The sequence below is a fragment of the Camponotus vicinus genome, unplaced genomic scaffold (genome assembly GCF_025532165.1).
Source record: "Camponotus vicinus isolate PSW18456_S1 unplaced genomic scaffold, iyCamVici1.0 SCAF_9, whole genome shotgun sequence".
NCBI classification, from domain to species: domain Eukaryota; kingdom Metazoa; phylum Arthropoda; class Insecta; order Hymenoptera; family Formicidae; genus Camponotus; species Camponotus vicinus.
Window position 1 is genome coordinate 1,400,973 of NW_028141981.1, and position 24,128 is coordinate 1,425,100.

The 24,128-nt window shown below is 33.8% G+C and overlaps 4 protein-coding genes across 9 annotated transcripts; all 4 read left to right on the top strand.

Moving 5' to 3' along the window:
- The first annotated feature begins 1,334 nt into the window (after positions 1-1,334).
- Positions 1,335-3,863, top strand: LOC145976806 (uncharacterized). Its single transcript, XM_083108224.1, has 9 exons — positions 1,335-1,587; positions 1,680-1,769; positions 1,880-1,942; positions 2,041-2,106; positions 2,189-2,230; positions 2,317-2,388; positions 2,464-2,585; positions 2,878-3,074; positions 3,469-3,863. Exons 1-9 carry the CDS (start codon positions 1,507-1,509, stop codon positions 3,666-3,668), a joined length of 933 nt encoding a protein of 310 aa, XP_082964350.1. The 5' UTR covers positions 1,335-1,506; the 3' UTR covers positions 3,669-3,863.
- Positions 3,864-5,956: 2,093 nt separating this feature from the next.
- Positions 5,957-13,492, top strand: Geko (olfaction protein geko). 6 transcript variants are annotated; one of them, XM_083108092.1, is made up of 5 exons: positions 5,957-6,281; positions 6,646-6,975; positions 7,403-7,729; positions 9,076-9,208; positions 12,800-13,492. In XM_083108092.1, the coding sequence occupies exons 3-5, from the start codon at positions 7,531-7,533 to the stop codon at positions 12,969-12,971; spliced, it is 504 nt and encodes a 167-aa protein (XP_082964218.1). In that variant the 5' UTR covers positions 5,957-6,281; positions 6,646-6,975; positions 7,403-7,530; the 3' UTR covers positions 12,972-13,492. The 6 variants fall into 6 exon arrangements, with proteins under 6 accessions (XP_082964218.1, XP_082964215.1, XP_082964216.1 ...); XM_083108094.1 differs by having other exon boundaries at positions 5,967-6,064; XM_083108089.1 differs by having other exon boundaries at positions 5,957-6,987.
- Positions 13,493-15,226: 1,734 nt separating this feature from the next.
- Positions 15,227-19,187, top strand: LOC145976760 (uncharacterized). The gene is made up of 4 exons (XM_083108122.1): positions 15,227-15,364; positions 15,928-16,129; positions 16,784-16,994; positions 18,879-19,187. Exons 2-4 carry the CDS (start codon positions 15,940-15,942, stop codon positions 19,018-19,020), a joined length of 543 nt encoding a protein of 180 aa, XP_082964248.1. The 5' UTR covers positions 15,227-15,364; positions 15,928-15,939; the 3' UTR covers positions 19,021-19,187.
- On the top strand, positions 19,183-22,126 carry LOC145976759 (uncharacterized). Its single transcript, XM_083108121.1, has 6 exons — positions 19,183-20,333; positions 20,416-20,572; positions 20,684-20,946; positions 21,098-21,324; positions 21,409-21,716; positions 21,897-22,126. The coding sequence occupies exons 1-6, from the start codon at positions 20,185-20,187 to the stop codon at positions 21,984-21,986; spliced, it is 1,194 nt and encodes a 397-aa protein (XP_082964247.1). The 5' UTR covers positions 19,183-20,184; the 3' UTR covers positions 21,987-22,126.
- Positions 22,127-24,128: the final 2,002 nt, after the last annotated feature.

Genomic DNA, 24,128 nt, shown 5'->3' on the forward strand with positions numbered 1-24,128 from the left:
CGAGCGTATCACCGGCTGTGTACATATTCGGAAGCGATGCTGATACATATGTATGTGTGCGTAGATAGTAGATGGCTAGCCGTGTATATGTGGTTTGTCGCTGCATCGAACAGTCTGTATGCCTTTCATGTGATAATCCTTGTGTATTTAATCGGAGGACATCGATGGAGCCGACTCGGTGCTTGACGTAAAAAGTAAACGATCCCCCGTGGATTAGTTCATAATTTGCTTTGAGCGGAGGATAAAATAGAGAGAGCACTCGAATGACGAACTTTCCAGACGAGTGTTTGTTCAACAGTTTAGATTTTTTTTCGACTTTGATTTCTGCCGCGTTTTTCGAGGGTTACAGGTTCATATAGTGTAACAGTTTTATTTAAGTTTACGTTAAATGTATTTTAGCTATTGGTGCCAATCCGTGACGAAATGCCTTGTAATGTTAGGCTTAATACATTGTTGCCTCAAGCCACATTTCATGACCGGCGGTGCTGACGCCGGAAATTTGAGCTCATAAAATTGCAAAGCTCATCGTTTAAAGTGAAAATGCCGCATAATGATTAAAACATTCAGCAAATAAAATATAAATTGCATTATTAAAAGATTAAAGAGAAATTGTTGCATTCAACGGAGAACAGCGTGAAAAAATATTAAAGACATTTTAACAGTGAAAAAGACATTTTAGCAGTGAAATAATAATGATTATAACAATGATAAGATTAGTTATATTTTCTACGTTATTGCTCATTGCTATTTTATCGCAACAAGTTATCGATATTCTCGTCTCGTTTTGCAATCAATATAATAATCGATGTACAGTCACCTGTTTCAACACTCACTTTCAGATTTTAATTATGTTTATACGAGAGAGATTATATCGCGATTCCCCCTTAAACGTTATTATACGAATCTCTACAGGGAGATAATATTCTGCGTGATAAGGACTTTGAAAAGCTATGATACAACGTATGAAAAATTACAGGTTGAGAGCAAGTTATTCAAATTTAAATGAACATATGTTATATATCGAAATATTAATATTGTACATACATAATTTTTATTAATATTTTTATCAATATTGTACAAGTATAATTTTTTTGTTAATATTTTTATTAATATTGTACAAGTATAATTTTTTAATAAATCGCGAAAATTTTATATTCATTCACATACATACACACATATATACACACGTAAACGCGATGCTACATTTTCGGAAAGTGATGATTATGTCTATGTTCATCGATAGAAGTTGGCGAAACTGACGAAAATTACTTTATTCCGTGAAGTTCTCAGCGCGTCTTCTCGCGATATTCCGCTATTCGCGAGTAACTTATCGAACGGATATAAACGAGACACATTCACACGATGTCGTAAAGTCGCCTGGAAATTTGTCGTCCCGCACTTTATCACAGAAATACATGTTGCGCAGTTTCTACGCTTGTCAGCGCTTGCACGAGTTTCCTTGATTTCCGTAGCTCTTTACTTCGCTAATGGATTACGCTCTCAAGAATGTTTTCGCAGAGGTGTTATTTCTCCCAGCTGTCGAGATCCTATCCGATTTTGAAACTCGTTGACATTTACGATCGCCAGGTAACCGCGATTCAGTGAAAAAGCGAAATAATTTCAGCTTAACAAATGTTATTTATATATGATATTTTCCTTTTCCTGGTTTATATTCGCAGTCTTTTATACGAGCATACGTTTTGGATAACTTTTACGTCTGCATTTTGATGTACATCTTGTTTTACGCGGCATTATGGTATGCTAATTATGTAAGTAATTATTACGAGATTCTTCTAAAAGCCAAAGTATAATTAATTTAAAAAATCAGCTTCTTGCATTCTAGTTAATTTTAATACAATTTTCAATATAATTATTCAAGATAATAAAACGAATTGAAAAATCAAATCGGGAAATGTCAATGACAGTTGCAGAGAACAAGACAGTGAGTTTAGGATTATGCTTCTATTTTACTTGGTTTATGAAATAATCCATTATCAATTTATTCGCTCCTTTTACTAAAAATTTTATTTTTTTTTGTAGAAATTAGACAGATTGGTATTGTTGAAAAATAAAAAGGCAGAATTTGAAGAAGTGATCGTAAAAACGGTTAGATATATCTTGTCTTTTATTTCTATCAGAACGTCTACAATTAATGTATTTTTATTGTAATAATTAATTTATTTTATAGACAGATACACAAAAAATCACTACAAAATATTTAGAAGATGAAGTAAGTTTAAAAATTGTAAATCGATGTAAATCTATGTATAAACAAAATTTCTTTAATATTCACATAAACACTATTTAAATATTCAGACGCACAGACTCAGCACAGAATTAATCACGACGTCCAATAAAATCATCGAATTAGAAAAAATCGTCGAAAAAGTAATCGTTGTTTTTTGATATTTATTCTATTGCCAGTCATTTTTACCAGCTTCAGTAATTATTATTAAATCGTAGATGGTTTTTAGTACAAATATCCAGACAAATCGTTTGCATGTTCAATCGGTGTCATCGCAACCGGTGAAGGCGAATGCCCACAAGGACACGAGAGCACCGCAAATCCACTTGAGAAGTTCAAGGTGAAAAAATATATACATATTTTGTTTCTCTTCGCCAAATAAGATACTTAAAAATATCTATTCTGTATTTTTATGTTACGAGCTAAACAAGACTACATATGATAAAAATAATCATGATATAATCAAGAATATGATATTAAGTTTTTGTAAGATGTGATTTAATTTTATTAATTAATATGCAATTGACGAAGACATAATTGAATATTCTTTTTTATGTCAACTCGGCTAAAAATTAATCGAGAAAATTAATGATACGTTATATTGTGTAATTATCGCCGAACGTGATTTTAAGATCCTCGAACCGTCATTTCCGCCGTCCGTACCACCGGAACCTCCGCCTCGGAAGTACGGGATCTTTGTCAGTCGACCGCCTGGGCAGCGGAGAGCGCCGTTGGAGAGAGCAGCTGCACCTGCAACTCCACCGCCAAAAGTCGGATTCAAATAATAGTGCTTCGGCAGAAATCTCCTCCGAATCCGTTATTCGACGTCGTAAGATGTTCTCATTATAATAATTTAATTATAATAATTTAATTTCTATTCAATCTATTTGAACATTATAAATTTCTTATTTGTGTAAAACAAATGATTTCAAAACAAAAATGTAATTCAAACATGGATTGTTATTGACGTAGATTTGGATCGACCGAAAAATCATGTGACTGATCGCAATTATAATTTGATACAATTTATTTTTAGATTTAATAACCTAATTATTTGTTTTCTTTGTATCAACATCGTTCCAAGTTTTATCTTTCATTCTTTCAGCATTAAAAATGCTTTATATTATATAAGTTAAATTTTAAATTTGTGTTTTTTTTTCTCGAGATATATGTTCTTGAATTGATACATTTGTGAATTTAATTCTTCAAATTCTATTCTACAGCTACGAATAGAATTTCTTCGAGATACAGCAATTATCATGACGGTGATCGAAAGAGATATCCTAAACGACTCAAAATGCGCTCGCGACAATCTTCGTACAGTAATATGCGTAAGATCCACATGGATTCTTTGAAGAATGTCACACCTTTTACCAAATCAATATTAGGTCTTGCTACAATGTTTTATCGAGTTTTACATTAATAAAAATATAATATTTCGATAACTTTAACGTTTCAGCAATGAATTCTATAATCTTTTCTCATCTTTTTTACTTTTATATATATTTAAAAAATTATTTATATAAAATGTTATTATTTAATATTTTATTATTATTTATATGTATTACAAGTAATATGATTTTAATATAACAACAATAATAGTTTTTATACTAATTCTTATAAAAATTGTGTGGAATTTTAATAAACATATATCTTTGTTATCCATTTATTTTTATATCTCATTGTATTTTAATTCGGGTTTAGTTGAAATATTGCAGGCAATATATTTTTTTTATGTTTCTGCTACACAATACATTTCATATTTATAACTACGTTTCATGATATATCTTCCAAGCGTAATTAATTATATGTTACGATCATAGTACAATGATTACATGATAAATAATACTTAAAAATATAAGAGAAATAGCAGCACTTATATGTATATGTAAATGACATATACATGTTTGTTTTATATTGTGGAAAATTTAATTTAATATTAAAAATTAATTCTTTTTTTCATGGCCAACAAGTTAATATTAATTATCCAGATTACATTTGCATTTAAAATTACAAGATTTGAAATGCATTTAAAAATAGCACTATAAACCTTGATCGAAATAAATATTTATGTAAACAGTGAAGGATTTTGTAATGATTAATTAATCGAATATGTTTGATATATGGTTTTATAGATAAGAAAGAGAGAAAGAAAGAAAGAGAGAGTGCACATTTTAGAAACAGCAACTTAATATACTGTTAATTAATCACATATATATTCTCGCTCTACATTTCTATCTACGTATGGAAGAAATTATATTATTTTTAATCGTGCCATTTTATTGTAAATTTAATGCTGATAAATTGTAGATGTATTTGCATCAAAATGCAGAGTTTACGTTATATTTACCAAAATTTCTCAGCGATAGCAATAAAGTAATACAAAACTTATTGTTAGTGGAAAAGAAAACGTCATTCATATTCAACAATAAGGCAATGAAAGTGCAACAGAGCGTGTCAAAATACATATCGTGCGATTTATGGCTCGCAAGTTTTGTTGCAGTATAATGAAATCTATTAATATTGATGTGAAAATTATCTTTGCCAGTTTCTTTTCCACTAAGAATTCGAAATTTTCGGTAACTTCCATAATTTACTTCGTAATTATGATTACTTTCGTAATTATCCTTCTCTGCCAAGAAGGTGATTATACTTTTATAAACTAGACTAACTACTATAATAACTACTATTAATGTAAACTACTACTACTAACGTACTTTAACGACATGATATCTTTTTATCTAATTTTTCTAGTAGGAATTTTTTCTTTTTCTTGTTGGGATATGTAATATTTTCTTATCTTGTTAAGATATGTAATATATCTTTTTTCTCGAAAATTCGGAAAAAAATAAATGCCTGCAAGTGTATAGATAAAAATTGCATTAGAAAAGCCTCTCTCTTAGGTATTTGAGACACTAATTATTCATTTCTTGTAAACTATATACCTACTAGAATTGCTAAATTATATACTTTCATTTGAAAGGACGAAAGTAGTCAATTAGATCTGTCCAAGATTAACATGTTTGTTGGGTTTGATGGCTTTTACTAGTTCAATGCAATATCATGCTCTATTTGTACATAAGATGATTTTTTACTGATATTATCGTTTTTCTTTTCTGTTACAATTCTCACAGAAACAGTAATAATTTAATCAAAATTCTATTTTTTTTCCCGCATATTTTCATATACATCGTATTTTAGCTGTCACAAGTGATTATTTTGCAAAAACTGCGTTAAGAATTCAATAAAGAGAAGAAACGATTATATTTCTGCTTGCCAATATAAAATTTTACCGATTTTTCAGACCATATCTTGTTTAATTTTCTCTCTCTTGAAAATCTTATGAAAAGTAATATTAACAATTTTTTTATACTTATTAATTACATTATTAGGTACTTCCAACACTTGTTTCTTAGAAAACATACTTTTTTATCAATATGGCACTAAATACCTCTTTTTTTTTAAATCTATCGTAATTTATTCGATAGATGAATAAAAAACTTATCGTAATTTGTCCGATAACGAACAAAAAATAATGTGATACTTTCAAGGATATAATTGCCGCCGATACTAAGTGGAATCTATATTCGTGCGCCAGTTTACCTTGTTCTAACCGTAGAACTATGTAGAGCCGCGAGCGATCGAAACTCGTAGACCTGCGAACGATCGGTTAACTTTCACTGACGACTCGTTAGGCTCGCTGCCGTGGTTTCGAGTCTCATTCACAGTCATTCCGCAACTTCGACGGGCCTCGGTACAGGCGGGCTGCCCGTATTTCTCTTTCCTTCTACCGAAGGATTTCGTGCGAGCTGTCACTATGTACGTTCAGTGCTACATCAGCGATACGTAATGTGTAGTTTGCGAATTTTATGTTTTGCGCAATCGTTCCTGTAAAGTTGTTTGTGCGTCTCGCGCGCGGACGTTTCCGCAGACGGATATCCGTGACGCAGTGATATTCGACGTCCAACATTTCATCGGGATATTTTTCACGATTGATGGAAAGGGAAATTCGTTGTGGAACTATTGCTATCCGCATGTATGTATAATCGCGAAACTGCGCGCGCAATATTGAGAGTTACGATCCGCGGATTTCGATTTACGCGTGATTTGATTTAAGCGGCTGTTGGGCGCGCATGATTTTCAGTCAGCGATGTCATCCGGGGATTGACCGTTTGTTCTCGCGATTGTAATTGCTTTTCGAAATTTAGATGCATGTATGTGTGCGTGATTTAGCGGGCAAATCGCCATTTGCACTCTGAGAATCGAAGGATAGAGCGGACGAATTAATCGGCAAATAAACGCGAGCGCGAATTTCTAAAGCAGGCTTTTTGACCCCGCTCTCGTTCGACGACGTTGTTACGATTCGCTGAGAAAAGTTCAACCGCGTTGCTTGTTCGCAGAGTTTCTTAAGAACAATAGATGGAGGACCGCCGTTACAGTTTCGCCGACCGTTTCCGCGATTCCGCGCGCTAAAAGTGCATTCGACGATACAAAGAAATCGTCGACTTTCGAGAGCGACTTTGTCACGAATGAAAGTACGGACGTCGGAAGAGAATTTAACTTTATCACCGTGCAGTGCGGTGCGGAGCTCGAAGAAAGTGGAAGTTAACGGAGAGTGAGAGTCTTTGCTCTCTCTTTTTCGGAAAAGAGAGGGAGAGAGAGAGAAAAAACCGCGATCTCGCGTTCCGCAACGTCGATCGCGAATCCAGGGACAGGTATCTGTTTGGATGGTATAAGTAATCGTTTGTATCTTTGAAAATTCAGGTTAAGGTAAAACCAGTTGCCACCTCGAAATAAGACGATCGACTATACTTACATGGTTACGTAATAATACGTGTGAATTGAAAGCGGTGGAATCATCGTCGCGAATCGACGTTTGCATGTATATCGTGATACGATGTGTAATTTCACAATTGTAACGCATCATTTTGTTATGTAACGGAATAGTCAATTGGATTTCGGTCTAATTTTAAATTACCGTTTTTTATATTTTATATATTTGTATAAAATCTAAAATTATCTAAAATTACGTTATAAGTGTTTTAATACATGAAAAAAAAATGCAAAATTTCTTCTTTCCTATTTCTTTAATAATACGTATCAAGTTAAGTTGATGTGTTTAATTAATAAAATCAATGTGATATTTCATACTTTCAGATGTAATTCCCTACTGCATTGGATTCGTACATTATTTTATTAAACGCATGTCTGAGAATCAGTTTGTTAACAAATCAATTGATTATCTCTAATCTCTTCAAGAGATTCATCACATCGAAAAGGTCAACATGGACACGAGTACGGTACGCTTGGTGATATTTGTGGGCATGTTTTTGATTTTCGCCGGCGATTATAGTACATTGATTTCATCGATTTTCGGTAATGCAACGGAGAGGAACGTAACCGTTAGAGGATCCGAAGCTGAGTTTAAGGGTCCTCACGATAAGATAGACGTCGTTTCGAAAAAAGATGTTGATAAGAATAACGGTAAGAATAAAGAATAACGCATAAAAGATATGTGATATGAAATTATTTCTTTACACAAATCTATTATTGCGTCAGAAAAAAAATAAGTTATAAAATATGTCCTCAGTTATAAAGGATGCGTCAGAAAAAAAATAAGTTGTAAAGAAAATCCTCTTAACAAATTAAAATTAATTGCTTTGTTTCACCAAGCAATGCGAGTCATATTAATTTCAATGTGCTCTCTAAAAGTGAATCAGTGTATTCAAAGTCTAGTGAAAGTAGTGACTGAATCAGTGTATTATCACTGAAAAACAGTAAATACTCACTGATTACAAGCAGTTATAAGTATAGCACTGATTACAGTGATAATACACTGATTCACTTTTAGAGAGCGTATTTCAATTGCTTAATATTTTCATGCTACAGTTCAGCTCTTACATAGTGATATAAGTAAGCGAAGCCTATGCACATGCCTCGTGCGTCGTCACGTCGTTATCCAAGGGAGGAAATATTTGTCGAGTTTTACTTGTCAGCCTGCGTGAAGCTAATTGCCACTCTGCTAATTAGCAGCGCGCTCGTGTGTATTAATTATTTGGTAACGTTATCGAGATCCCCTCTTACGTTTCATTTATTTCGCTGTTTATCAGAACCTCGTTCACGAACAAAACCAGTTCTTAATCGAGAAAAACTGTTGAAAAGCAGATAAAATGTAACATATGTAACATGTATTTCATTTCGATTACATAAACACAGTGGTTTTCTTTTGATATAACAATATTAAAAAATGTCGAGTTTTAATCGAGATGTATTAGAATAAATACAATAATTTTTAATTGTATTAATGACGTAATACTTTTGCTATCTGCTGATCTTTGTGCACCCTGAAAGATAATTCAACGACGATTTTATAGTTGTATATATTATTAATAGAATATCTGAATTATAAACAGTTTGTTTTTATTTTGACGCATGCATAATATGTTATTTTCTTGTTATTATAAAAATACTTTATTAATTTGTAAAAAAATAGAAATCAAGAAATATCTCACAAGCAATAAGCAACATGATAACAATAATCATACCAAAGTATATAAATATATTATAATTATTGTATAATAATACAATATTGTGTTTTCTCGAAAGTGTCCTCGTTATGTCTCAGAAATCTTGAAAAATTTTTGACGCGTGAGATCTGGGCTATTAACTTGTCACTTATCAGAACATCAGAATTAAATAAAGCCGCTCACAAAGTATGCGCGGTCATTCGAAATAATATCTCGCTCCATTAATCGTTTGTCAGCTTTTGAAATGCTATAGCATGCGCAGCGATTTAATTGACAATAATAGCTTGATTTCTGTTCCGACAGTTGCCTTACGTCGTGCGAAGATGATGGCGACGATCAAGACTGCTTGCTTGCCAAAGTTGATATGCGAACTCACATCATCCGTTCACCAAGATCAGTTAAGTGAAATGGAGCGATCTCTTTTGAATCTCATAAGGTACTTAAATGTTAAACTTTTATTACTGTTTTATATTTCTCTTTTTTTCATCCGTATTATTAAGAAGTAGGGAAAATAGATCTCAGTTTCTATTAAATGTTAAATTTCACTCCCTCGTGACAAGCAGATTTTAGAGACTGGTAGAAATTGGTGATTATAGAATCTATTTTTTATTGACATTGCTTGGAGAAAAAAATCGGTGATCGGTAAAAATGATCGGGAAAAGTGATCGGTAGTTTCAACGTCGATTTATTCAATGTATGTGGTAAATCGAGAATTTACTTTCATCATCGAGAATCTTGCACTAGGTACTTTTACTTTCACAACTTTCGATGGACACATTCCTATTATACGATTCAAGTGCATCGACCCTGAATATATGTGCATGGATTACGATCGTAAAGAAATATTTCTCAAATTCTGTGCGCATTCTTTAGAAAGAGCTACGAAGAACGTGATCTTTCGGGATATAAACGTCGATATCTTTTATTCGAAAGCGTGAACCGATAATTTTCATCGAATGAATGTGCAAGAGCGCGTGCACATTTTGCAACTTTTTCATTCATCAAGGCTAATGTAGTAATATCCGCCGCGTGCGTGCCGATAATACTGTAGGACGTTTCGAAAAACGACGGTATAGGATCGCAACCGCGATCCGGAAAATTGGACGCCCGGGGTAAATGCACGCGCGTATTTTGCAATTTTCGTTTACGATCGCCGGTAAAACGCGGCCGAATTCCGCATCGCGGAATACACGTCGCGTTATGCGAATAACGCAAAGAATTATACCGCGAATTCGCGCCGTTTTACGTTCTGATTAAAAGCAAAGTTATGTTAAAGCGGACCGTGTCTCTGCCGGGAAAATCGGGAAATGCGATCCCCCTGGAACGCTTTTAAATACCCGTATTTGCATAGCGTGGAATGTAACGCAGTATGTACATACTACGATCGCGCGAGACTTTTCAACGTGAATGTATTAATTACACATTTACATGCGTCGACCTCGTGAACATTGCGTTCGTTCAATTTGTTCGTCAATTGAACGAATGAGCAAAAATCAGAAAATCGAAGAATTCCGAGAAAATTAACACATTTTCTCTGCAATACTGCAAATTAGAGATTACTCTCTTCGAAATTAAAACACGTTTTTCGAAATTTATCTCACTTAATAACTACCGCAATTGCGATCTCTTTGTTCATAAATTGCAAAATAGATTTATTTCATTAATAGTTGCTTATAACAATTTATCGCCATCTTTATAAATAAGCTATTTAAAGTGCTATTATAAGAGAATACTTTCGTCAATGGATTTTTAAAAAAAATTATATATGTATAAAATCGCATAATTCGTATAATACACATCATTAGTGAAGTAAGAGTTGCATCAAAAATGTTTTGGAAAGTACTGTTCGAAAGTAGCCGCGAAAGTTCGTCGAGTCTTACGTAAGTCCGATCCGAAAACGAGACATACCTCTTGCCGTATCTCTCCATCCGACGAGCACTTTCCTTTTCACGCATACTTTCTCCTATACAACCGGTCGAGATTTCGCATCCGCCGTTTCCGAACATTGCTTCCTGCAAACATTTTTCGCGATTTATACAAACGAGGATAGAAAATTATTTCCTTGATACTTTAATAATACTTTTATGGATGAAAGAGGAAAATTATCAATCTATCACTTGTCACAAAAAATTGTTGTTTTCATTCTAATGACGCATGTAGACTTTGCATTATTCATAATATGTGTTTTTATGTTATAAAGAGTAACCATGTTAACATTTCTAGAGATAATTTTTATCAGTTCTTTTCATTAAGTTGTATCTCATTAACATATCTTCGTAGCTTCTCGTTTGTTTTATTAATAGCTGCTAAAAGAATTTCTTATGTATTTAGTCTTTTCTTTCTTCAATATAATACAAAAATTTAATAAAAAAACTAATCACTTTAAAAATTAAAAAAGTCTTTTATATAGGATATCATAAATAGAGATGGATAGAGCTTAAGTTTATCTCTTTAAGCGGCGGGCTCAAGTAAAAATCTCATATTTATTGCAGCCGTTTGCTTTTGTCCTCGTGTTAAACAGAAACGACGTCGACGAACAGTAAAATAAATCGACGCAGAAAAACGAGTTCCATTTGAAAGTATAATGAACCAAAAAACCGGTATTGATTCGATATGTCTCATACATTTTTCTTTTCATTTAAATGCATCATATTTCTTTATATTCATTTATTAAAAGTTATACATATATATAATTATAGTAAGATAAATCTTGTAATTTTTATTGAAATAGAAATAAAATTTTACAATAAAAATTTTTTTTCTTGAAAGTAAATATTTTGGAAAAGATGATGGGAATGAAAACATTAGTTCTATATTAAACTTCTCACCAAAAAAAGGAGATTTTAGATATATTTTAAATATAATCAGGAAAATCTCTCGAATAGAGCAATGTAGCGTTATCTTTCGCACGTCTTTATCATTCTTTCTCAGTAAGCATCCTTGAACGAAAGAGAATGCTGCGATTAATGTCCCGGAAGGATCCGAGCTTTATATTTACTTTTATGCCTACGTAAACGCACCGGTCCGTTTTGACGGGTCCGATTTTTATCTATGTGAATCAGTCCGGGTTAAACCGATCAAGATGGCTAAAAAGCCGTTTTGCGTTTATTCTTTATATCCTTTCCCTTCCAAGAGAGTTAAGATGCGGAGTCGTAAAGGGAAAGAAAGGATTTCTTCCATTTTTTTTAAGAAGGAAGACATCTTTCACGAGAGTCATGCGTGGTAAAACTGCTGCGTTTCTTTGCTCTTTCGACAGATTGAATGGTTTTTCGAAAGATTCAGCACATTTACTCGATTTCGATGGAAATTGGATGATATTTGAGTTTGAAGATTGTCAGCAATTCTTGAAATTTCAGACAGAAAATGATATCAATTTTAATTCTTGTACGAAAATTTCGAATTTCAAAAAATCTTGAGAGCGATAATTGGATAATTCGTATTTTGCACGATGTACTAATTTAGACTATAATACTTCTACGTTATTCTTTTGAAATCTAATGAATTTTAAAGAAAGTGGAATATTAGCATACATTTGCGAATTTATGACGTTACAGAAGAATAATAAATTCTGTTCGTTCATTTTCGATTCGTATAGGAATGCAAATGCGAATATATTGAAATAGAGAAAGGATCCGATAGACGTGGTTTTTCACAAACGATATCGAAAGTAAAAGTCGCGAATATGACCTTGTACTCATTCTCATTTATCTTATTGACGAGTTTAATAGAATCGAGTGTTTTGTCATTTGGCTCTGTTTTATGATTCTTTTTGTTTTATTTATTTGCAATTATAATACTTTAACGATTGCATTATTATGACACTTAATTGCATCTAAATTGCAAACACACAACCTCTTTTCTTCTCAATGTAAAAGAACAAAAAATGTTGACATAATTTTAGTGATATGGAAAAAATTTATTTTAGAATTAAAAAATTAATGAAATTAATAAATATCATACTAATGCAAAATTATGATTCGTGATAGAAAGTTTATGTTAATAAAAAATTCCATTATGTTGTTTTCAGAGATACAAGTCTGAGCACGATGGCGGAAATGCCCTCGAGGTATCACTTCGCGGCTCATATGGGCCAACTGATTTCCGGTATAGAAGGTCAAGGCTGTCATAACTTTTACCCGACGTGTCCATTGCCGGGCAACAGCGTTTTAAACATGATGAAGAAAGTCCGTCTACGCTGATGAGACAACCTCATCACTTTAATAGCTGAACCTGTGATACCGTGAGGATGTTTTTTTTTTCGCAGGATCATTGATGCCATCGATGATTCAATACGTATTTAAATCGCATTTTTAGCAATTCAAATAATGTATCAAAATAAAGTCAATCGCTGAAAAAAATGTTAACACTCTGCGATGTTCAAATTCTTTTTTTAAAAATCGCGAGATAAAAATTCTAGATTACTTAAGTTCTAGATTAATTAAAATACTAAGTTAAGATATATAAAAAAAATACTTAAGATAGTGTTCATAACGTTTCTATTCGATCAGAAAACTGTTTTGCCAGATTTTATAATTAATTATTGAATAACATATTAGGCACTACTTATTGTTTGCGAAATTTTGGTTTTATTAATTCAATATTTAAAAGAAAACAAATATGTGCGTTTTTACATCATACTATTTATTTATATGTATTCCTGTGTTTTCGTTCATAACTCTTGTACTCACTTTTAATATACGACATGACTTTTACAATCCAGGAATCCTTTATAACTAATAGCGTACGATCGTTTATTTGCATTGTTATATTGTATATATTCTTGTACTTTTTAATAAGAAATGTCAAATAAAAATTGTAACTGGAGAAAATTCCTTTTCTTATTATGAAATATTCCTCGAGATTGCTATAAGTTTACTCTATACGATCCTGAAATCACAATGCACTTTCGCGAAAAGCCTCGGGAGACACTTTGCCAAATTATCAGGATCTCCGTTCTCTCTCTCTACACCCTATTCTTTATTCTATTCTTTTCTAATACAATGCCGCCGCCATTCCTGATATAATCTGGAAGCCCATAGAGGGGAAACGCGCGAAAATTATTACAATAATCGCCGGCGTCTTTATCGACTTAAACCCGATGCCAACTTCCAGAGTGGACGTTTCCCAACGAGCCGTGCGATCGTAAACGAGATCGTGCCAAGAGTTTCGGTTAGGATTCGGCGCGATGCACGAGGAGGAGAACGGGATGAAACCGCACCATTAACTGCGCATCCCCCGCCCCCTTCCCGAAACAGCTGGCGACATTTGGAATACTTGCAAAAAATGATCGCGCAGTATCGCGACTCGAGTCTCTATCGGCGTCTCTGCCAACTCTGGCGATTTACAGCTACAATTTTGCTCCTCTCTCGTTACGTGCTTGTTCGTTCAGTGATACGACTGCAATTCCGAGGTGACAAAGTTTATCAGCTTTGCTAAAAACGGTGTATAATATTAAAATCAATTATTAATTTGCTCAATATATATATAATCATAAATATGTGAAAATTATTATAATAAAAGAATTACATTTTTGATGCATTATCTAAATACATTTTGATTGCATTCTGACACGTAACATTGTATTGTGCACAATACAATGTTACGTATCAGAATGCAATCAAAATGTTGTGCATTGCATGTACAATTAATTGCGAAAAGTCTTGGCACCTGAAAGTAGAACGATAAAGGCGGAAGAGGAAAGAAAAATGTCACCCATTAAGCAATCAGGTAACTGTGATCTACGTGACATGGTTTAAAAAATTTGAAAGATTGTTTTAATTATTTGCAAAAGTACATTTCATCAACATTATTAAATTATATATATCTGCAGATGAGCATCCCTTATGTTTCATGGTCAAGTTGTTCATTTTAATCATAAAAAAAATATTCGTACGGTTAATTTCTGAGGCTACTCTTTCGACTATGTTTTGATTATGACTTGAATTATATTTACCATCGGCTTATCTTTCGATAAGCAATTAATTACCAATTTTGCGTTTAAAAAATTTAGATTTATTAGTAATTTTTATAAATACTTTAGAAGCATTAATTAAAATTATATTGCACGATCAATCCAATTAGCAGTTGAAATATGCAGCTTTTGCTTGACAATTTCGAAAGATATCACATCACGTTTAAATCGGTAAGTTGATGAATTTTGCTAGTGATCTTGTCAGGGACGAAAAGTCAAGGAAACGCACTTTCTTAAAAGTTTGCAGAATTAATTCACCGAAAAAATTTCTACATCGTACCCATGCCATAGGTAACTTCAAAAGAGGCACGTACCGACATCGTCAAAGTGACAAAATGAGAGAGAGGGGGAGAGTAAGAGAAGGACGAAGTTTCATCGTCTTCGGGGAGACGAGAAACCCCTCGTATGATGTACTAATAAATGTCGTAAGACGAAGCTTGAACGTTGGATCGGACATGCCGGCGATGGGAAGGGGCGATCACTTTCTCTTTGTCCGTACGGCCTCGTGGTGCGTCGAGGAACATTCAGCAACGAGTTTTTACACAAAGCAGTAACACTGATCCGTCGGCTGCACCTTTAATCAGATAGATTAAATTCACGCGTTGGTGCCAAAGTCACGCGGTACGTCAACGTAAGAGAAGTGCATTCTCGAGAACGCGTATCAATTTTCGCACGATACAAGTGCAGCAGTGTATGTAATGAGGGTGTTTTTGAGAACATCGACTGATTGATTTATTCGCGGTGGCGCGATGGGATAAATTTATCCTGTGGAGTTTTTGTGACTCGAGTTTCGTAGATATGCCTAGAAATCGCGTACAGTTTAATTGAAGAGAAACTTCTGTCTTTAAATCAAATGATCGTAATGTCGAGTGTAATTCACGACGCTTTGTTTTGATTATTATTATTATAATATTTGTATTTTAGCAATGATTATTCGCATTGCAAGGAATAAATTGAAAGGATAAATTGCGTGTATTATAAAGTTGCAAGATCACTTTCCATACATGTGAAATACAAAATCGCTCCTTCTATATATTAAGAAAGAGTTTCCCTTTCAAACGGAAGTAATTGAGATAACCGCGCAATCAAATTAGGAGACACTCGCGCGAATACCGGAAGTTGTTCAATCCCGACGATCTTGTTAGTTAGTTTCATAAGCTTACAATAATTAACGAATGTCTTAGATCCGCTACATAATGCAATTATCACGGACATTGTTGCTTCTCGGCTGTTACTTTCTGGCATTGACGTTCGTGACAGCCGCACCTGCCGGTCAAGAGGAGCCATTTTTCGAGCTTCCGGTGCACCTGATTGGCTTTCCGGTAATTATAGCGAGCGTAAGAATCGCCAATTTCTTCAAGAAGCTCGCTTATATTTTGAGTCCAGGTAATGCGTTCTATCTAGAAAAACTCTCTTTTAATATGATTCTCACATATATATATTTATATATTTACTCTCTTTTTATATAACGGATGAAATATATGCGACAAGAATCACAGAAATAAAAAATGAGAGGTCGAATAAGAAAAAAAATATAGACTTTCTCACACACACATATATATACATCCGTATAGTTTAACAAAAAGAATCTACTAGTATGGTTCGCCAGGCGTGAAGAAGAAAAATATATCATATATGCGCGCTTTTTCCGCGGTTAGTTCATGTAACACGTAAATCGAATCAGCGAACAGCAAAAGCGAAAGTATTTTACTTATCTTTCCTATCATCGAATACAACACACCCTGTAAATGACTGTGTAGTTGTCCACCTATTAAATAAATACGCACATCAGGAAATTAAAAATACCAGAGAAATCGTTATTACTAAATGTAAATTTCTTTTTAATTATCAGATAATTGCTAATTAAAGCAATACATTAAATTTATGATATTTAAAAAATCATATTAGTGTAAAGGAAACTATTTTAGTCGAGGATTTCTAGATAAATAGAGTTATCAAATCTCAATAAAATAAAATCAAATTTAGATAAAATGCTTTGTAGAGCTTTCGCGAAGATATTATTTTTTTGAATTCTCTTAGATACTTATGTCAGTCGAGTGAAACGAGCACATCTCTCTATGCACGACGAAGAGATTTTAAACATCGACCAAATTGAAAAGAAGTTAGTAACCGAGTTCGGAAATAACGTCTGTATCTACGAGAAGATTTGTGTCGAATATGCAGAACGAATGCTTCGAAGGAGAAGCCGGCAACTTGATTGGAATATTCTTGATTGGGGCGAAGTATTCAGGTAGGATATACAACTGGCAACATTTTAATTGCTTTCATTTAGCTTATATTCCGATTTGAATGAAAATTAGATTTTGACTGCTTTACGAATATCGAATAAAAAAATACGGATACCTAGAAGAAACTTATTTTCTTTGCGTGATAGCCATAAGCTGTAAAGTTGAAGAAATATGGTTAATTCATTCAAAGCATTATCGCTATGCAATTCTAATTACGTTACGCAACTGTGACTCTGAAGTTCATGGCTTGAAGAATAAGTCTATGTTTTGAAAACAGGTTTCACGCGAATGCATTTCTCCTTCATTAAGAAATAATGAATCGAACAAAGGTTTTTATTAACAGATTCATTAAAACAGTGTAAAGAGACACTGCCGTTCTTGTGCAATGATACGCAACAATTCCTTGCAATATCTTATTTGCTTTTGCAAGACTTTGCAGCGGCAAAAAAATTCTTAAAATGAAGGCAACAAGTGGATTTCTATTATAAAAATAATTAAATATGCAAAGTTGCATGAAAACAGGCTTCTTGACGAAACCGCAAAATAAAAAGTTTTTCTCATAAAATATTTTAGAATCACATTTCGCGAAAGATGTAATATCTTGACATACATATAATTAAATTTTAGAAAGGTAGTCATGAATATTAAAAGAATTGTTTTTTACGTGTACATTAAAATATTGAAGTAGAAACATTCCATTTTCGATTTTATCATATATATATTCTGACAGATATGCCGAAAATATTTCTAACCGAGGGCATTTAAATCCTCTAATGTCTATGGCGCCTAATCAATCAATAAATGATCGACATGTGTCGTGGAATCGTAACAACAACGATAACGTCAGAGACTCGATCCATGTCTACAGAGTCTTAAAAGAAAGCACATTCAAAAAGAGATGGCTTTTTCTTAATGACGATGAAATATTTTTCTTTACGCATCCATTCTCAAACATATAAAAGAAATCCCTGCTACTGTTTACGCTCTGCATCCGTTCGTGAAGCTTACACAAGTTCAGTTGTAAGTAACGCCGGGAGCAGATAGCCTTTAATGGTTCCACGGGCGACTCTAATGCATCCTGATAACTGCATCTCCCTCACTTCACCAAACCACGTACCCACCTTCTCAATCGTCTTCCACTGCGTGTCCAGAGCAGACTCTACCATTTTACGATTGCCCTGCTATTCGGGCCCGTGGATTTGAGAACCTGTCGGCTTATCTTGAACCTCCTAATGCCTCGTGACGCGAGATAGCGAGCACGTGTCGTCGTACCTGTCGACGCACGATGCATCTCTCGGGGCGCGCATTTCGATGCCCGATCTCCTCTCCTTTCCCGCCGGTCACCTGCGGGCATCTCGTACAGGAGCGAGTGTTCGTGGCAAGGAGAGAGAGAGTGCCGGCAGGGGGAGGAGGGGAGCAGATAAATTGGAGATCGAATACTGGCGGCAACTGCCGTCTAGACGGACTTAACCGACCATGGATGAGGGACTATCCCAAAATCGTCTCGAAGCGCTTTCTCTAGCCGGGCTCAGAAAAGCCGATTGTAGAAGGATTGTAAGTAAAATGGGATCGTTAGAAATTAGGAATCCATTTGGGCGAGATGGCAAAGGTCGCGTAGACAACGACGATGAGGCGATAAAGTATCGGTTGTTTTGTAGGAAGTTTTGGAGTTGTAATGCGGTTAAAAAAAATACACACATATATATACACGCACTTAAACACGCGATAATATTCTATCTTAGACCTTTCACTTTGATATTTTTTATAATTGTAATATATCATATATATTACTTTTTGTAAAATTCTTTACATATAAATATAGTTAGATTTGCGAGTTTGATGCGATAAGATAATAATTGTCATTTTGTGTTATTATAATTTTACAGAGAACACAAGTCATCGCCCAATTTGATGAAGGAAAATTATTTGCTGAGTATCTTCCTGGGCAACATTATTAGCAGTCCAAAACTATGTCATTCATTGGCGGAAAGAGGAAGAGCTTGCGATAATAGCACCTTGTCAAATTAGTTGAAAGCACAAGATGCTTCAATTCATTTAAGTGTTTCTGTTGACTTGTAAATAATGCCATGGACTTGATTAGAATCAAATTAATTAGTGATTATAGTATTATAACAGAAATATAATTATGTAAGATAACGATATACATTTTTCTATGGTTATAATTGTTTATGTTAATTGTACAAAACAGATGTATATTTCTCTCTCTTTTCTTATTTTATATTAAATTATTTATATTATTATGCGTGTTAATTAACATCTGCATATATTTTGTATTTGTTATAATGGAAAGAGTCAAATGATAAGCATGATGTTGTATCAAAGGGAATATGTGAGAAACATGATTGATGCGTTTACAGAGAGATTTGCAGATATTAAATTATTCTAGTACAATTATTGTGCGAATCAATATACGTCTTATATATTGAACATTTTTCAATCTTACGCACTTATTTCTCCGATATTCATTATACGTCACATAAATTGCTTCCATTAATGTATCCTATATACATGATACGTCGTTATGTATCATTCTGCCGTTATTCTGCGAAACTGTTTGACATTTAAGAAATCACGTACACTTGGAATCTGCTTATTTTCGAAGAGCTCTTGCGAAAACTGTGCTATTTCATGCGGAAAGCTTTACTCGTATGTCCACTCACGCACGCACATGTGTACGCATGTATAGGAGCGCGAAAGTGTATGTACATGTACGGAGTGAGAGTTGCTTATAGCGATGTTACTACCAACCCACGTCTTTCCGACCGAACGGTTAAACGAGGATCAGCTTCGAGGAAAGTTTCAGTTGGTATAAAACCTAGAGAGGCGACTGTTTCGTATTACGAAAATAAATAAATCGCGTTGTTAAATATAACTGTCTTGCAAATAAAAAATCAGAATAGACCGATTAGTCGCGATTGTAAAACTAAGCGCAAACAAATTTCTCGTAAATTGGTGCATCATATATATTTATAAAGTGTTAAGAAGGCATCAATATTATAACGATGTAATATGTGATATTAAAGATTTTAATATATTGAATATATATTATATTTATAACAGTTTGTCTGTGTTTGTATATGTGTTAAGAAGAGTTATATCAAACTTTGTTACATCAATTAAAGATTTGTATTTATAAAAAATAAAGAAAATTAGCACTTTTTATTTTGTAAAATGATAAGTAAATTTATCTTTGTTTGGTGCCTTTTACATCTCGAAGTTCACGTTGGATACTTATCACAATATTCCCAAAAATCATCTGATAATATTCAATGCATTTTCGATGTCTCTCAGAAGATTTATAACGTAACCGATTTATTACGGTAAATATAATATTCTGATAAAAAAATATTATGATTGAAAATATTAAAAAAATTAACTCATTTATATTAATTAAACATATAGATGCATGAATCAATTCGCAACGAATCTTTCGGTTCAAAATGATGATCGATTATTAAGGCAATCGAGTCGATCAGACTTGTCAGCTTACAGAGAAACTCCATATGAATTTCCTTATGGAAATATTATCTTAAATCTATTTAATAATGAAGTACCATTGGTAAGTGTAGCTTTTGTATTTTCTTTCTCTCTCTCTCTCTCTTCTTTCTTGATTATATTCTATAACAAAACTTATTATTATTATTTATTATTATTTATAAATATCTCGTAGATACCTCAAGATTTTCCGTTGAATCCTACTACTAGTAATTATCAATTAAATTATCCAAGTGAATCTGTCAACCAGTTTGGCGGACTTGGAATAAGTCTTTTTAATGCTCTGTCATCAATCTCCCGCTACGACGATCTAAAGTGTGTGCCTAGAATACTTTGCGAAGTAGCGAGTGGAAAGCCACCAGGAAGATATAAACAGGCATCGATGGGAAATGATAAACAACGTTATTTGGAGGAATTTGGAAGAGATACTTTCGCTCAGTGTGTATATTTTCGCGAAACATAGTACATGCGACAGAGAAGCACTAATTTTGCCAAACGAAACACGATAACAATAAAATTCCGACGTACTAAAAATGTGAAAATTAAACACGGTGAAATCATTATACCTAGTTTCTAATTATATTTTCAGATGGCTTGCCGGTTCGGCAGAAGCGTCTCCCATGTTGAATTTCGCTCGAGCTGTCGTGCTGGGTTACAGCAGCAACGGAAATCCGGCCATGTGTTATCGCGCGTTTCCTAGGTGTCCGCGTAATCCCGACAAACTGGTGCATTATCTGAACAATCACAACGGCGGATTCTTCCGCTTTTTCAGCAGAGGTGAACACAGCTTACCCCAATCATCTTACATTTCACGAGGTAGAGATTGTCCCGTTAATTTATCACGACGTTCAAATTAATGTTTTCCATGAATTAAATAACTTGTTTTTTTCGACAACAAAGATAAACTGAAATCCTTTGGCGAAAAAGGACGAAAAGCTTTACCCCCAGGCATCATAGGAGCAGAGGCTGATCGGACCGGAACAGGCAAATTAAACCTTGGCATTATTTTAACTGCTCAAGATTATGGAAAAAACTTTTTTTCAAAGGATACTAAGCTGGAGGGCTCAGGACAAGTGGTGTTTTTGGACGAAGAATCTTTAAAAGACGGAAACGATCGTCGCTCATCGGGAAACAGGTTTTCCGAATTCTTGACAGATTTACAGAGCTCTGATACATTTTCGCAAGATCCTATTCCGTTCTTTCCTCAGGTAATATTTTTTTCAAAGAAATAAAATTAAAGTTAAGAATTATTCGGCTTGTAATAATATTTGCAAACATAATCTTTTGAGACCAAATTTAAATTTACATTAATAAGTGAACACGTATGATTTCTAAACTTAATACATATTGCATGATATCTAAAATTATCTTTATGGAATATTTTTCAGGAATCAAAGGAGCAAGGTGTCCGCATATTACGTTTTACTCCTGAAATTTTAGACTCGACATCTCATGGTACATTTCGTTTTCCGCATTAATCATCGATTTTCATCTTGGAGAAATTTTAGAATAATCATTTCAGAATCACGAGAGATGACATTCCTTCAGATGATATATTCCTTCTGTTATATGCAAAACTTATACATTTTATCTATTGAAACAATTGATGTTACATAAGCTGGAGAAAAAGATTAATAAATTAATTTCATTACTATTGTTTAATATACAGTTTGATTATTAATAAAAATTAATTATATGTATGTTGTTTTAAATTGTATATTTTAAATCTCATATTATACCTTTCACAATCGCCTGAGATTCGGCAGCCCGAGTGGCTCGCAAACAAACGCGCTCACATAAATGAGGGGACAAGTTATTTAACAAGTCGTTTAATTTTTTTATTCTATTCATTCTTTTAATATTACACAGTTATATACTCTTTTTATCCATTACATCACGGCATCGATGTGCATGGCTAGCAGAATTTAGAAATTGTAGACTCAGCTGAAAATTCAATTTTGATGTCGATAGGCAAGCATCGACCATTCTACGTGCGAAAGCATATTCTATCCTCGCTGATGCAAGGGATTCTCTCTATTCGCCTACCTCACCTTTTCTCATAATAGATGATTTTATATCTTTCTGAAGCGTTCGACACAATGTGTGTATAATTTTAAAGTTAATTCTATTATATAGATATAAGATTAAAATTTATCGAGAACTTTATAGTTTTTAATTTTTATTATTATTTCGCTGGAAACTATTTAATTTGACACTTATCTATCCTGTAAGATTATATAAAGCAATAAATCATGAGCACACAATTTTCGAAATTATAAATTATCCTCTCTTGATATATTTTCATCCATGTGAGGACGTGTCTTCATGAAATATTAGTTGTCAAAAGATTCTTTGCTAGGTCTATGCTGATGTGCAATCATTCTTGATAATTCACAATAATTTTCGATCAGTTTCATGAATTTTGCAAAGCGTAAGCCGATAACGTCTATGATCAACTTAAGTGTGTATCTTTCCTGCTACCGCTTAGCAATTTTAGCCACGTAAGGTTGAAGCTTCCTCGACAGGTGATCGTACACGCCTTTCGGCAGCCCTCCCGTTTATTAAGGGTGTTACTCCCCGACTCATATTTTTTTTCTCACGTCTCATGTGATGACATCTTGCATTTCTCACGTGCTTGCATGCAAACAATGCAAATTTGAAGTATAAAATATATGTATAAGTCTTAAACAAAAATTATATATACATATAAGACATTTGAATTAAAGATATTTTTTGAACGTTAAAAACTTACATCAAAGAATATTTTTTCGCAAATTTTTTTCTGAAAAAGGAAGCAATTGGTCCTAAAAAAAGAATTTTTGTCAAAAAATTCGTTATTAAAATGAAAAAAATATTTATTGTACAACGTATTGTCGTTTATCTGTTTGCGGTGTGAAACGTTTGACACGCAGCTGTAAAATTCACGTATGACTTTCTCCAAATAGCGGCTCGCCGCTCGGTGACGTTGTAGAAATGGAACGCGCAACGTCGAAAAAGCGGCGGACAACGTGTAATTATTTTATCCTTTCTGGCGTGTAATTTGGGGCGTGCACCGCGTTCATGGACTCGACGCAGGGGGGATGTGAAAATGGTACGGCCGAGTCCACGGCAATGCCGTAGCCTAAAGGGGCGTGTGCCCCGGACAGGGCCAAGTAGGGTGCAACTGACAGCGGAAGACAATTAGCCTTCTGATACATCCAATGTCGCGTGATACGCTCCGCGATCTACGTAGGAACTTTACAAAGATTCGTTTCACGCATCGTGACACGCGGAACAAAGTGTTTTACGGGGAACACGCACTGTGTGCGATGGAGACCGTTGATTTATAATTCGCTGCGGGAGGTATATATAATATATTTCCTTCATAAAATTATGTAATGTTAATTGATCCGTAAATATATTTTTTATCTCTTGGATTCCAAACCTTTTTTAATTTAATGTATTATATTTAATTCACGATTGATGTTATAATTAAATTAAATTTTTAAGTTGGAAGAGAAGGTGGATTGTCGGGTGACGCTACTGAATGTCAAAGTGAATAGAGCCAGTCGTAACAGGATTAGTATCGCGCGAGAGTGCAACTAGAATGCGATCCAACGATGACGTCGTCGTCTACGCTT

Coding starts and splice junctions, on each gene's coding strand:
- LOC145976759 (XM_083108121.1), top strand. CDS start 20,185: ATGATAAGTAAATTTATCTTTGTTTGGTGCCTTTTACATCTCGAAGTT. Junction 20,334..20,415: donor AACGTAACCGATTTATTACG/GTAAATATAATA, acceptor TTAAACATATAG/ATGCATGAATCAATTCGCAA. Junction 21,325..21,408: donor ATCATCTTACATTTCACGAG/GTAGAGATTGTC, acceptor TCGACAACAAAG/ATAAACTGAAATCCTTTGGC.
- Geko (XM_083108089.1), top strand. CDS start 7,531: ATGGACACGAGTACGGTACGCTTGGTGATATTTGTGGGCATGTTTTTG. Junction 7,730..9,075: donor AGATGTTGATAAGAATAACG/GTAAGAATAAAG, acceptor CTGTTCCGACAG/TTGCCTTACGTCGTGCGAAG. Junction 9,209..12,799: donor TCTCTTTTGAATCTCATAAG/GTACTTAAATGT, acceptor TGTTGTTTTCAG/AGATACAAGTCTGAGCACGA.
- LOC145976806 (XM_083108224.1), top strand. CDS start 1,507: ATGTTTTCGCAGAGGTGTTATTTCTCCCAGCTGTCGAGATCCTATCCG. Junction 1,588..1,679: donor TTGACATTTACGATCGCCAG/GTAACCGCGATT, acceptor TTATATTCGCAG/TCTTTTATACGAGCATACGT. Junction 3,075..3,468: donor CGAATCCGTTATTCGACGTC/GTAAGATGTTCT, acceptor TCTATTCTACAG/CTACGAATAGAATTTCTTCG.
- LOC145976760 (XM_083108122.1), top strand. CDS start 15,940: ATGCAATTATCACGGACATTGTTGCTTCTCGGCTGTTACTTTCTGGCA. Junction 16,130..16,783: donor CGCTTATATTTTGAGTCCAG/GTAATGCGTTCT, acceptor GAATTCTCTTAG/ATACTTATGTCAGTCGAGTG. Junction 16,995..18,878: donor GATTGGGGCGAAGTATTCAG/GTAGGATATACA, acceptor ATAATTTTACAG/AGAACACAAGTCATCGCCCA.